This window comes from Watersipora subatra, chromosome 1 (genome assembly GCF_963576615.1).
Source record: "Watersipora subatra chromosome 1, tzWatSuba1.1, whole genome shotgun sequence".
Taxonomy (NCBI): Eukaryota; Metazoa; Bryozoa; class Gymnolaemata; order Cheilostomatida; family Watersiporidae; genus Watersipora; species Watersipora subatra.
The window spans coordinates 67912355-67927423 of record NC_088708.1 but is presented as its reverse complement, the minus strand read 5'-3'; the positions used below and the strand labels follow the sequence as shown (position 1 = coordinate 67927423).

At 37.1% G+C, this 15069-nt stretch overlaps 1 protein-coding gene across 1 annotated transcript; it reads left to right on the top strand.

Moving 5' to 3' along the window:
• The first annotated feature begins 156 nt into the window (after nucleotides 1-156).
• On the top strand, nucleotides 157-15059 carry LOC137393749 (signal recognition particle subunit SRP68-like). The gene is made up of 11 exons (XM_068080439.1): nucleotides 157-309; nucleotides 750-930; nucleotides 1099-1294; nucleotides 1419-1591; nucleotides 2165-2345; nucleotides 6186-6335; nucleotides 8741-8885; nucleotides 10377-10545; nucleotides 11069-11192; nucleotides 12811-12945; nucleotides 14580-15059. The coding sequence occupies exons 1-11, from the start codon at nucleotides 228-230 to the stop codon at nucleotides 14817-14819; spliced, it is 1776 nt and encodes a 591-aa protein (XP_067936540.1). The 5' UTR covers nucleotides 157-227; the 3' UTR covers nucleotides 14820-15059.
• The last annotated feature ends 10 nt before the right edge of the window (nucleotides 15060-15069 follow it).

Sequence of the window (15069 nt, the reverse complement as noted above, 5' to 3'; positions counted from 1 at the left end):
ATTTATGCGTGTAAGCACAGTATAAAATTTATGCAGTGAGCACGACAAGACTATAGATTTATCTTTATGTATTGTTTATGATTAAATTTGTTTTAGTTCTAGAACGTAGGTTAAGGTTTTTATTGACCTTGACTGCACGGTCAGTCGCTCCGCTCTTCAAAAGTTCGGCGATCCAATTGAGTTTTTCAAAATAAGTAATTTCGATCGAACGATTCGATCACCTCACCATGGCTGATGGCGAAGAAGGCCGTGATGTGGAAGAAGTTCCACCGACGGAACAGAACGAACCGCGTGCATTAGCTATGGAAGGTTGGGATAAGTTTCTATTAAACTGAACCTTCACTTATTTTAGATTCAAGTCATCCTTATTCATTCGTAGTCTTTTTTTGATTTATTATAAGTCACTTCGTGTTAAGTGAGTCTTCCCGTTATTTGTCTATATATACACCACATATTTTGTGGATTTGCATTTAAATTGGGTGTTTAGGTTATAGGAATTTTTACTGGTTTGAGTAATGCACATAATTTACTGGGTGCATTTTTAAGCTCTCACTGAACGCCGTATAAAATATTATTCTATGTGATTATGTACACGTGGCGTCGCTAGGGTTGTTTTTAGTTGTTTTGGTATTTTGCATGTGGTCTGGTCAATAGCCTAGTCTGCTTTAGGAATATATATGTGTCGGCTTGCAACCACTATAAAGAAAGTGTCAAGAGTTACCTATCTGTACGTTAAATGGCTATTTTAGTTTTGGCTGTGATAAAAGAATCCCAACAACAGCATGGTTTACGACATGGGGATTACCAAAGGTACAGAACGTACTGTAGTAGACGACTACGTAGGATCAGAAAGTGTGTCAGTCTTGCTCAGGGTGTGCGGCAGCGGTTTTTGCCCAAACATATGACAGCTGAGCAGGTGGTAGATGAAAGGTGAGCTCATAGGCACTAGTTTGCCAAATGTATTTGTTGCTTCAGTCAATGTGGAATTGTATTCTAATTTTCATTTGCCTCATGTCGATAAGCTGTTTTATTGGGTATCCGCTCTTAGCATCGTTTCTGAACAAATTGAAGATTATTTGTGTTGTTGTTTATGGCTAGGTGTCTCTACATCCCTCTTGTGGAGGCAGAACGTTGTTGGAGCTATGCTATGCAGCTCAAAGCTGAATCCCTTGAGGAACACAGGAAAAAACATCACATGGTTAACAAATTGAGGAAGGCTGAGCGGTACGCACAAGAGTTGTCTGACCTTTGTGATAAAGTGAATGTTGACCCTCGCACCAAACTAGAAGTTCAGGTTACTGTTCATTCATGACTTTTTTCATGACATTGCGTTGTGTGTTATTCATTATATGTGTTATGCTTATTATATTCCGCTCAATTGCTTAACAAGCCAAAAAACTAGGAGCACTGAATTGCAGGCATATAAGGAGTGGATGTCTGGCACATTGCACTTTGAGCTCAAACAATGGAATTCAGCCATGGAGCTTCTCACGAGAGCCAAGGTAATATATGAAAAGATGTGTGAGGCCCTCTCAGGAGATGCTGTTCTTATATACAAGCAGAAGGTCACCGATATCGAGCCTAGTATCAGGTGTGTCCTGTTTACAGTTTCAGCTTTTGTTCTGATGTATCTTTCCGTTTCAGAAAGGTTCACCGCACACTTCTTCTGTACTCCTGTTTGGTATAGGCCCAGTTTTCTCAAATGTAAATATGTCACCATATGTGGCAAAGCGTACAAAACTTCTAAATCATTGAATGCAAAAATTGTATTGTGGGAAAAAACTTTTCATAACTGAAAAACATGTTATACATTTCAATGTCTTCGACTCGCATCTAGGTTTTAGCCGTTGTGTAATTGATAAGCATTTTTACAGCACCAGTATATTTATGAACAGGGAATCGCCATACTTCGGCGTCTTACGCATCATAATGAAGATAATAAAATTGAAAAATTTAGAAATTTTTGACACTAATTTGTGAATTGTCAGATATTGGTAGCAGCTTATTGTTAAAGATGTTTTCCAAACTTGAATCAAAGCGGGGTATAGTTATTTGACAAATATAGAATCTAGCATTCAAAATGCTAGTATACAACTAATTGAATGAATATATAAACATTCTTTTACTGATGCGTGTATCACTTGTGAGCTCTGCTTGTTTTCAGGTACTGCGCATATAACATTGGTGACACCTCAGCAGTCGATGATCTAGTCGGAATCCGATTGGCCATGGGTCATACGGACACTGTGTTAGATGAGCTCATTCAAAAGTCGAGAGAGCGACAAGCAGGCTCCCTCCATGAGGTCACATGGAGAGGCCGAGTCATGTCTGTTAAAAGTGATAAGGTAAATATTGGCTCATTGCTGCTCATTGGCTACCATTATCACCCCTTGTAACGCATGCTGTCTACCTTGCTTTACATATTGCATGTCTTTGTCAAATACGTACTATATATTATTGTACTATCTCCAGCAATTTGGAATACATTTGAATAGTGGGCCTCATTTCTTCACTGATTGGCTTTTTTTATTTTTTTTTGGATAACGCGAGGTATTGTAACAAAATCGTTTCAATTGTAATATTGTTGTTAAGAATTGGAGACGTTTCACTTGAAAGCATTTAATGTTTTTGTCAGCTAAAGACGCAGCATATAACTCAATAATGCAAGTCCTGATTATTTAGTTCTTAAGTCTGCAAACTCTATAAAATATTTTATTATTAGAATTAATCAAAAGAGATGCTGTTGATGGTTACAGTCCTATATCTGCCTCTACGTCTCTAAATCTGGTTTTGTGCTATTCAATAGCGTAACTGAGAGATTCAGCTCAGTTTTATTTGGTTGTCTTAAGGTGTGCGCACACTGAAAGCGAATTAAGCGAAGCTGTAGCGGCTGAGGTGTCAAACGAATGTCACTTCTAAGCACACTTGGTGTAATATCATTCGCTTCCATCCAGCATTAATTTGAATTTGAATTGAAATATATTAATTAATATTAGGATTTGTTTACTTACCAGCTAACTTTTAACTCTTTTGTTTGTTCTCACCAGTTATTCCTCTTGATATTTTCTCCTTTATAATTTTGGTGTCTTTGATTATAGAGGCATGGCCTCTCTCTTACTAGCGCCATGAGTTGCTCTTCCACATCTGATCACGCTATTATTATTAATTAATTAATCAGTATATTATTATTAATACACTAGTGTTTGATACGACCACGCTTGCAATTTTCGCGGTCTATGACCTTGGAACAGCCAATAGCGTGCAAGAGGTCGCACCCAAAATCAAACATGTTTGAACGCTCTGAAAACGCCACAATCTTGCCGCTGCGACTGCCGCTTTGTCGCATCGCTTCACTTTCGTATCACATTCGCTCTAGTGTGCGCGCACCTTTACATTTAAGGTTTGCATGCTGCTAATTCATTGGTCAGCTGCCATCAACAATAACACATGGGAGTATCTGTTCTCAGTTAACTTATTGACACTTCAGATGTTTTCAAGTTGGTGGCAAAACACCGTGTGCTTATTATACCGTACAGGATGAATTTATTCGCGGAGTTATATTTCGCGAAAACTGAAAAACGGCTGAAAACTGTCACTCTCTATGAAGAGTTAACTCTATTGCGTCTTACAATAGAGTTAATCATACGCATGCGCACCTTGCGTGTGCTCGTACACCGAAACGCGGTATACACCACAGCTTCCAACTACGAGTCGATCATGCTAAGCTATAAATTTTTTGCTGCACAGAGGTTTTCACGAATATTCATCGATTTGGAGGCCTTTGATGAACCAACAATTTGTGGTGAGTAATGAGTTTTTTCAAACCATTTACTAAATTAGTTGAATTTTACTTTGGTTCTTCGGTTAAACGCAATATTTATTTTTTCCATCCCTACCGCTTCGTTATTTGTTTTAGTGTGAGAGAGATTTTTCATCGTACACGGAGGCACCATGACTACAAGGGTGGTAGATGTCATTCTTAAAAGATCACCAATCATTCAGGGAGGTCTTGAAATTAGGTAGAAGTGACTGCAGCTGCTAACGAGAAGAATATATCTGTTTTAAAAAAAGAACAAAAACGCCTTTAAGAGCACAAATTTTTGGCCAACCGGCAGAACTTTGCAATAGTAAGCCACGAGGAGAGTTCTGATGATAACTTCCTTACCAGTCATGCAGTAGCGATAGAATCGCCTTTAACATCTACCCAAGACAGTGACAGCGATATAGAGTTGCTATTACCAAAATAACTAGTCAGAGAGCAATATTACACGCTAGTATTCACTTATCAAGAGTAACAGTTCAATTTTATTGTTAGACAACCGCCATATGGACTAAACTGTTTATATTTACTCCATTCATCGTTTGTAAAATTTTATTTGTATTTGAAATATTTTATTTGTATTCAAGTTTGTAATAAATTATAATATATCTATACACGAAATATATAATATATTCGTGTTTGTTGCAGCGATATCAAGGAGTTGTTGTCGATAAAGGGGTCTAGGTTGACTGGTTGTTTCTCTGCCAATATTCCTGCCTTGATGAATATTACTACTTGTCTCTAGTTTTCGTAATCGGAGTATGTTGTTTCATTCTCAATCTGCAGTAAACACAAAAAAACATTAAAAGTGCAAAAACGTGCTGTGGTACAGAAGTGAAAAAACAATAGCTGAAGTATTTAATGAAAGCGATCAGTTTTTAAACAAAATAATTAACAAATGCAGTTAATTATAAAAACACGTATCTGCACTGCAAATCAAATACATACCATAATGTCCAGATCAGAATCATGATTGTCCTCAACTTCGGTATTAGAGATTGATGGAGTTGATTTCAATGTAAAAAGACTAGAAGAGATTTCTTGCGATGACGAACCATGCCGAATAACTTGTGGAAACCTTGAATAATTTTGTAAACTTTGATGCAATGGCAAAAAAACTCGAAGCCCCGGTGATGATTTTAAAGAAGTTTTGGAACTTGGCTACGTTTAGGACTTCTGCCTAGCGGCTATTTTTGCGATGGCGCCATTCTGCATATCTTGTGACAACCTTAAATAATTTTGTAAAGAAATGTGATGTATTGGCAATGGTGTAAGCTCAAAGCCCAGGCAATGATTTTAAAAATATTTTGGAACTCAACTACGTGTAGTATTTATGCCCAGCGGATAGTTTTTAATTTGATACAGTAGTTATTCTCCCTTGGGATTAAAAATTGAACTAATTATTCACGGAATTTAATAATTCGCGCAATTGACTGTTCGCGAAATCGCGAATTTTTATAACCAACGAATATTTTCATCCTGTAGGGTATGTAAAAGATTCTTTAGCATAACACGCTGTTAGCAGAATGCCTGACATCTTTATAGTTCAACAGCATCTTTCAATGACTGATACAGTAGAGTGAGTAGGCGTTCCTATAACGTGTACCTCCTATTACCCTAAATTCCAAATTACGTAAAGAATTTATGTAAAGTTTTTGCTATGTATGACGTAAAAAAAATCCATATAACATAAAGTGTGAAGTCAGCGCAAGTTCTTAAATTCAATTTGAATAATTCACATCTCAGGGTTAGCCTTGAAATATCGCTTTCCCTCTTGCTGCTTTAAGAGAGAAGATGACATATAGAGTTATCTCTATGATATAGAGTAGTAGTAGTACCCTTGCAGTCTAGTTCGCCATGAGAAATCGTCGTAAAAGTATACTTGTTAATCATCGTAAACTTCTACTCGTAAATTTATATTTTTGCTTTCTTTTAGAAATATAAAACATTTTTCTTATTTCCTTTTGCAAAATAGACCCTGCTGTCTAGGATAAGAGAAAAACTCGAGGTAAATTGACATTGAAGGTATTTGGTTTCCTTAACTCTTTGTAAAATTACAATCATGGACCATGAACTGAGTGAAAGTGAAAATATAAAGGAGAAAAGTTGTCACTACAACAAATAATACTACAGTTACGGTAGTAATTAAATTAGCAAGTTAAATCTGGTCTTTTTCCTTTTTTAAGGACCAAAGGTAATTTACATGTATTTTACTGTTCGTATACTGTAAAATCCCTTATAACGTAAACATTCCTGGAACGAATTATTTACGTTGTAGGTGTAGGTGCATCTATTGTAGTAAGTATATGAATCTATTCTTCCAGATTTCATGTTTGCAATTCATTATTATTTTTCACATTTTCAGGTTCGAGTCTTTCTATTAGCTGAGCGGGAGAGCGAGGAGGAGGTGAAGGCAGCGGGTGATCTGGAGACTAAGATAACTGTGTATGACAGGATTATTAAGGACTGCATTGAGTCCCTCCAAGTCATCAAGGAAGATCTCAAGTCGGATCCAGTGGGTTGCTACAATTGTTTTCTCTATTTGTATCCATTGCTACGCAACCACCCTTTCTTTATTCGCTTACTTTTTCTTCCAATATTCACAGGCTAAAAAGCCACCCTTCTCCTTTGGCGTTAGTTGTCTTAACAGTGCTTCCCTCTTGACAACTCTCTTTTCCGTGAATGACTTCTTATGGAGTTCCCTCCAGCCAGCCGATATTATTTAACTCATTTTATATTCAAATTCTTTCTGCCTCACCGCCATAGCTTTTAATCGTCTTTTCTTTGTCATTTTATTTAGATTTTATATTTAGTTTCTTCTGCTCAACTTCATTAGCCTCGCTAAAGACAAGCAATCTCTAGCTTATCAATTCACTCGAAATACTTGGGATAATACAGTGAGTCATTTTTCTTGCGGCCGCGCAATTCATATTTGTAGAGTTTAAGTCATGCCATAGCACAAATTTTCTAGTCATATCAAGACTTGCAAAACATCAATGAGAAAACTCTATTACCTTAAAAGAAATACAATAAAATTACGATCAACATATTTTTAGAATTGTCGGTAGTTGAAAATTACTAATGTTCAAATTTGTCTTCATATGTAAAACAAGAAACTATCAAATAGAAAGAGAAAAAGTTTCATGCTTTCAATTTAGTCCACAAGTCAGAAATAAGCCTTTTTTTGTTCTTTTGCCAAATCTGTCACATATCTACTCGGCAGGTATAAAGTTTAGATCAATACAGTGAAACATGGATAACTCAAAATTCACGGGACCGAGCGAAAGTGTTTGAGTTATCAGAGCGTTCAAGTTATCAGAGCACAGTCACAAGTGAATGTATTTATCAGTAGATACATATACAAACTACATGTATACATAAAACTAAAGTATAGGTTGTTTGTTGTAAGTTAAAGGGCATCTGATGTAGAGTTTTAAAGTATTTATTAGAAAATATATGGTAGATATTTTTATACACTTGAGATTTGTGTGTTGTTTTAGGTGATGTGACTGCCAGAACTTTTTCAGATTAAAATTGGCAAAACCTAATCGCGGTTAAAACGCTCAGAAGACATTTTTTCTTCTGAGTGGTTTACTCGAGATCAATTTTGCCAATTTTAATCTTAAAACGTCTTGTCAGTCACATCACCTAAAACTGCAAACAAATCTCAGCCCAATAGAAAAATATCTATTCTCTCTGATAATTTTTAAAACTGGACATAAGTAAACATTTATGACCAATGCAAAAAAGCATGTTTTACATCTGATCAGTTGTTTCATTTAAAAAAACTTATCGAGTGTAGTCTGTGACAAGGTATTTTTTTGACAAAGATCAACAGTGTGACTTATTGGAGAAATAGATTTTAAACAGTTATTATAGTCCTTAAAAACTTGTTAGCCTTTTCTAACAAAATTGGCCCATCGATAGGTACGCCTTCACTATGCACTTGTCTAAACCAAGTCAATAATACACCATCCAAATCATCGTGCGACGTTGAACGATCTCTTAGCCTTGATGAATTTTGGTCACATAACGATCTTATTCTTTCTTTTTGTTCAATCCATGTTGACACTGTACTTTTTGGAAGATTTTCTCTTTTTGATAATGCTGATAGCTTTTGTTCTGCTTCGATTTCCTCGAGTACTTTAAGTTTGTCAGAAGGTTTCCACGCTTTTCTTTGCTTGCGTGATGCCATCGTAAAGCGGATGTCTGTTGTAGCGGACGCCAAGCCACGAGCCTATTTGTGACATTTTATCTTTATGTATCCGCATATAATCACTGTTACAATATGTATTTTGCATGCTGTGTCTATCTTTATTAAATTTTTATCGCTAATACCTTCTAACGTTTATAGCTTGGCCGTAACTAAGCGAACGTCTTAGCGACCCTATTAATCATTTTTATACGATTTCTTTTTCGGTTCCATTATACGGTACGGGGGAAATTATATGTACACTATACGCGTATAAAAGCGCTTTCGTTAAGAGAGCAGAGTAGTCTCAGCTCCGCGACTAGTGGAAACTCCTTCAAAATAAATTGAACGGAAACCACGTTTGTGAATTCGACAAAAAACTGTTTGAGTTAACGGTGCCGAGGTCGAGTTATATAAAGCCAATTATCATTGCGTGGGAACGGACCAAGCAAATCCATTCGAGTTAACCATGTGTTTGATATATCCGAGGGCGAGTTATCCATGTTTCACTGTACTTTGTTTTGCTTTATCTTAGTACGAGAAACCAAATAAAACAACTAAGTACTACGAAAGCATTGTTTGCGAAGGTGTTTAATTTTCAGGACTTCATCTGTAGTACCCCAAAATGAAACAAAACCAATGGTGTTGTATCATGAGCTAGTGGTTTCTAGTCGCTTCTTATTGATGATGAAATCAGTTTTACTGGCTGTTGTCTTCTTTTCTTGCAGACTTTTCGGCAGATCCAGAGAGGTCAAGAGATTGAAGGACGTGTACCGCTTCAGATATTCCTCCACACCTACCTTCAGTACATCAAAATAAAGAAAACCATTCAGCGCTACCTCGTCATGATAGAGTTGTACAGAGGCCTTCTCGGTGGGCAAATATTTCCATCTTTCTTACTCTCATCTCTTTCACTACCGTAAGCCGATGTATCGTCTTTCGCGGTAATATAAGTACTGACCTTAAGCCGATGTATCGGCTTATCAATAGGGTTTCACTTTTCTTTTCATTACGATGCCCACACATTAGCCAAACCAATCAAGTTTTGTTTCCAATGAAACAACCTTGTTGCCAATCATGTGCAACCAAAAATAAATTTTTTGGTTCAACAATTCCATCTCTAATTATTTTTCAAATAGGAAAACCAGATCGTTATCGTCATAGCAATAAGAAACACACCGCGTTTGTTCAACGCAAATAAAGCATCAGAAAATTTACGAGTGTGGGATTCATAAAACAATTTTATACTTATCTTGTAGAGAATTTTTTTCTGAATAAGTTGCAGTTTACAGTATCTGTTGTGATTATTGAGATATTGCTTAAATACTAGCGGTATATCGGTTTTTCGAAAAAATCTGTTTGAATTATTCCAGGCAGAATAATCATTCGGTCAGAATTTAATGCGGTAGTGAGAGTTAAATACTGTGTGTCACTTAACCTGCTGGAGATGAAAAAATCTGTTTAGTTATGAAATTTTTGTTTAGTTATTATCAGCAAATTATTATTTAGGAGAAATAGAAAAGACAAATCAGATGCTAAATACCAAAGAAAGTAGTTTCAGCGATCTTATTGCAAGGGATAGTCGACCATGGATAGTCAGTCGACCATGGCTAGTCAGTCGACCATGTGAACGCTAAAACTAATTGTTTTCGCCATTTATTTGGTCTACTGAACTTGTACTATTTTGACTGCCAGGTTAAAAGGCTTGTTTACACTGTTCGCCATTGATACGCCAAACTGACTGAAGCTGACAAAGTGTGTACATGAACATGATTCTAACTAAAATGTTTAATAGTTGACATTTATCTCCTTGATAGTACATGTATATGCAATGCATATACATCTTACCGGTATTTATAACTTAGTATTAAAATATATTGTTTGTCTATGGTGAATAAGTGTTTTAACCATGCAGTAGTGTCAAACAGAAAACCTGCTCTAATAACAATCAAAATTCTGTACCCTTCATGTAGCTTTACAACACTTTTTGTTTTAATTCGAGCATGTGATATATTTGACCCTGCTCATTGCAGCACAGCAACCACAAATAGGTATACTCTGTGTGGCAGCAACCAGATAAATGAATTGATACATTGTACACAAGTACATGTGAGTTCTGCAACATAATTTTTTAATTTCTAAGTGCGAGGAATCTTCATGCTTCTCATTCCAACAAAGAATTACTATGCTGGGAAGTTTTTGTCTATTGTTGCCTAGCAATGTGGCGGCAAATGCATCACATGGTTGTCACATGACTGTGACATCCAAGATTTTAACATTGATTTATTTTTAGTGCCATGAAAATGCTTTGATATATTTTTCACTCGCATAACAAGATAGTTTCCATTAAGAAATCATTTTCAGGTCAACCAGTGAGTGATGGCCAGAAGGTCATTAGGCCACAGGACATAGCTAGGTTATATGAGATGATCATCCAAGGTCTGGGCGAGATGATCTCCTTGCCCGGCCTACAAGGAGATGCTGAGTTGGAAGAGGAATTGCAGGCTGACATTATTGCCAACAAAGCTTTCAGGTATTATATCAAGTCATCTACTATTATCTACATGAAATCTTTCACTTGTATTTGGTTTAATGCAGTCTCGTTTCTACAGCTTTCTATGTACAGCGATGGTCTGATCCGATGGACAGCGATGGTCATCCAGCATCAGCATTTAGTACAACACAACGAAACACTTATTTTTTTTCTTTTCGAATACTGTAATCATTATATTTTAAGTATAAGTAGTTATATTGTTGAAACAGGAGACATATGCAAGCTCAATTGTAAGCATACGTAATCTCAATTGCCAACTTGAGATCATAGCAGGTGTATCTTACTGTTCACTACCAAGATTATTATTCTGCCTTTCAGTTGGGTTGTCAACTCCTGAAGCTTTGGTGACATTAGAATTCTAATGAGCAACGCTTAGTAGCCAAGGAACACTCTGCGTGTTTGCTCATCTCTAACAAGAAATGTTCATGGGCAGTCGTTCGTAGTGCGGAGCTCGACTCAAGAGTAACAAGCTACATATATTATATTTGTTGTTGTATCGCAGGTGCTACTACCTTGCCAAATCCTTCGCTGTCAACAAGCAGTGGCCAGAAGTAGTTGCACTCACCAAGAGATCCAAAGAGTATATTGAAATGGCTCAACAACGTTTAGCTAGTCAGCAAATTGAGGTTGGTCAAGTATTTAGTTACATGTTGCTCTCTTTTAATTTAATAACGTATACGAAGGATGGATTTAGACGAATCTTGGTGTGGTCATCATATCTTACATATATTTCTCAAAGTTGGTCGTCCGTCGTTGTATATGTCCAGCTATAGTTATTAAAATCTTGGAATAGAGAATCCGTACCGCAGAAGATTTGATCTCGCACCCTCCCGTTCACTAGTCCAACTGTCTTACCAATTCAGCTACATGAGCTTGATGGATTCATTAGGCGATATACATGTATGTCGCTATATGAGAGCAAATACGCTACCGCTCTCCGTTACGATGCAGCGTGATGACGTAACGTCATGGAGAGGAGTAGCTGTTATTAGTAAACTTACTCAAATTATCCATTGGCAATGTGCCAAGCTAATAGCAAGTGGCAGGCAACTTCATTACTTCTCATTGTTTATAAGCTGATTTTTAATACCCGGGCACACCAGGTAGCACAGCTAGTATATATTTATACTAGCGGAATGCCCGGCATTGCACAGGTATTGAAAATCAGCATATAAACAGTTACAGGTAATGTAGTTGCCTGCCACTTGCCATTACCCTGGCACATTGCCAATGGCTAATTTGAGTATGCTAGTTGTTTACGGCTCTTACTAATCATGGCTGTGAGAGCAAGCATAAAAGGATGCTGCGTCGTAATGGAGATCTGTAGTGTATTTTCCCCCACATGGCGACATATATCGCCCAAGGAATCCATCAATCTTGCGTAGCCTAATTGGTAAGATAGTTGCCTGGCAAATGAAAGGTTCCGGGATCAAATCCAGCAGGATGCGAGCTTCTAATTCCAAGAATTTAAGTGCTATAGCTGGACAAACCAACATAGACACACAAACTTTGAGATTTATATATGGACATGTATCTTATCTTATAGATAATAGGTACTAGGCGAATGCCCGGGTAGTAAAGTCTTAGTACAGAAAATTCATTTTCATTTAATATATACAACATTTACTATTCTAACTTTTAAACTTCATATCATAAGAAGTGTTTTTTGTGCAGTTCAAATGAATTGAGAGAAAAATAAAACAGCTGTAAAGGTTTTCAAACTTTTTCAAACAACTGTAACTTTCAAATTTCATATAATGAAAGAAGTGTTTTGTTGAAATAAATTAGGAATAGAAATAAAACTGTACAGGTGTTTAAAATGTAAAATCATTAGCAAGTAGTGGCTAAATATAGTCTGTTACAACGATTACAATAAAAACTATTTGGTATAGAAGTATATGATTTTAGTTTGTTCCAGTGTTGGCATCAAAAGACGAAAATTTCGTATGGAGTGGTATAGAAATTCATAGTAATTATCTAATGCAAATGACTCCTTGTAAAAATCAGAATGGCAATGAGAGCCTGATTATTTTATTGCAAATGTTAGTTGACTAACGTAACTGTCCCTAGTACTCGCTAGGAAAAGAATTCGGAAGATAGTACATTGTACCTCTATGCTTGTGTTACCTTATAGTTGGCATAAAACTGCTCTGAAATTGACATAAATTAGTACTTGTTATGTTCAGTTTTTCACCTGTGTTTTTCTAAATGTTCATGTTTTAATCACACCGAATATTTTTGCAGATACGGGCCGAGTTGGAAGCTGTGCTGAAACAAATAGACGCACTCCTCATACAGACTCAGGCTTCCAGCATTCTAGACTCTAGCCAAGACTTGAGTGGTGATATGGCTAAGCTGTCCATCACGGCGGATAAGAGGGTACGCGTCGTTTCGTCCCTTCTCTGTTTAGCATTAATCTGAATGCGTTTGAGATATTACAGCTAATGTACGAAATGGTTTTATTAGTTCCCATGCAAGATGGTAGATCTAATATTATTGATGTTATATGCAGGTGCTAATAGACAGACTTGATGTTGTGTGCAGGTGCTAATAGACAGACTTGATGTTATATGCAGATGCTAATAGACAGACTTGATGTTGTGTGCAGGTGCTAATAGACAGACTTGATGTTGTGTGCAGATGCTAATAGACAGACTTGATGTTGTGTGCAGGTGCAAATTGACAGACTTGATGTTATATGCAGATGCTAATAGACAGACTTGATATTGTGTGCAGGTGCTAATAGACAGACTTGATGTTGTGTGCAGGTGCTAATAGACAGACTTGATATTGTGTGCAGGTGCTAATAGACAGACTTGATGTTGTGTGCAGATGCTAATAGACAGACTTGATATTGTGTGCAGGTGCTAATAGACAGACTTGATGTTGTGTGCAGGTGCTAATAGACAGACTTGATATTGTGTGCAGGTGCTAATAGACAGACTTGATATTGTGTGCAGGTGCTAATAGACAGACTTGATGTTGTGTGCAGGTGCTAATAGACAGACTTGATATTGTGTGCAGGTGCTAATAGACAGACTTGATGATGTGTGCAGGTGCTAATAGACAGACTTGATGTTATATGCAGGTGCTAATAGACAGACTTGATGTTGTGTGCAGGTGCTAATAGACAGACTTGATGTTGTGTGCAGGTGCTAATAGACAGACTTGAGGTTGTGTGCAGGTGCTAATAGACAGACTTGATGTTGTATGCAGGTGCTAATAGACAGACTTGATGTTGTGTGCAGGTGCTAATAGACAGACTTGATGTTATATGTAGATGCTAATAGACAGACTTGATATTGTGTGCAGGTGCTAATAGACAGACTTGATATTGTGTGCAGGTGCTAATAGACGGACTTGATGTTGTGTGCAGGTGCTAATAGACAGACTTGATGTTATATGCAGGTGCTAATAGACAGACTTGATGTTGTGTGCAGGTGCTAATAGACAGACTTGATGTTGTGTGCAGGTGCTAATAGACAGACTTGATGTTGTGTGCAGGTGCTAATAGACAGACTTGATGTTGTGTGCAGGTGCTAATAGACAGACTTGTTGTGTGCAGGTGCTAATAGACAGACTTGATGTTGTATGCAGGTGCTAATAGACAGACTTGATGTTGTGTGCAGGTGCTAATAGACAGACTTGATGTTATATGTAGATGCTAATAGACAGACTTGATATTGTGTGCAGGTGCTAATAGACAGACTTGATGTTATATGCAGGTGCTAATAGACAGACTTGATGTTGTTTGCAGATGCTAATAGACAGACTTGATGTTATATGCAGGTGCTAATAGACAGACTTGATGTTGTGTGCAGGTGCTAATAGACAGACTTGATGTTATATACAGGTGCTAATAGACAGACTTGATGTTGTTTGCAGATGCTAATAGACAGACTTAATGTTGTGTGCAGGTGCTAATAGACAGACTTGATGTTGTGTGCAGGTGCTAATAGACAGACTCGATATTGTGTGCAGGTGCTAATATACAGACTTGATATTGTGTGCAGGTGCTAATAGACAGACTTGACGAATACTTGCCCGAGGATCCAAAGGTTTCAGCCAAAAACATCACACTCATCAAATCACCCCCACTCATGCAACCTATTCCATGCAAGCCCATGCTCTATGATCTTGCCGGTAACCACTTACAGCTGCCTAATCTAAGTCACAAGGTTGAGACGCAACAGCGCGCTGGTCTTTCAGGATTTGTTAAAAGCTGGATCGGTGGGTGGGGGGGAAAGAAATAGTGTCTCTATTCCTTTTCTTGAACATTGCAGTGGAAATGGATCTAAGATATTCCTCAAGGTTTTAGGTTTGTCAATTGTTTTTCATTGACCTCAATGAATTGTTTTCTAGTGCTTTGTTTACAATTTGTTGTTATCATTGCAGTTCATATTTGTTTGTTCGGCAAATATGTTAACTTTCATTTGATTGAATGCAATGAAATTTTATCCAAATGTAAAATATAACCTTGATCTCGGGCAAAATATCTGCTTG

Coding starts and splice junctions, on each gene's coding strand:
- LOC137393749 (XM_068080439.1), top strand. CDS start 228: ATGGCTGATGGCGAAGAAGGCCGTGATGTGGAAGAAGTTCCACCGACG. Junction 2,346..6,185: donor TGTCTGTTAAAAGTGATAAG/GTAAATATTGGC, acceptor TCACATTTTCAG/GTTCGAGTCTTTCTATTAGC. Junction 12,946..14,579: donor CCATCACGGCGGATAAGAGG/GTACGCGTCGTT, acceptor TATTGTGTGCAG/GTGCTAATAGACAGACTTGA.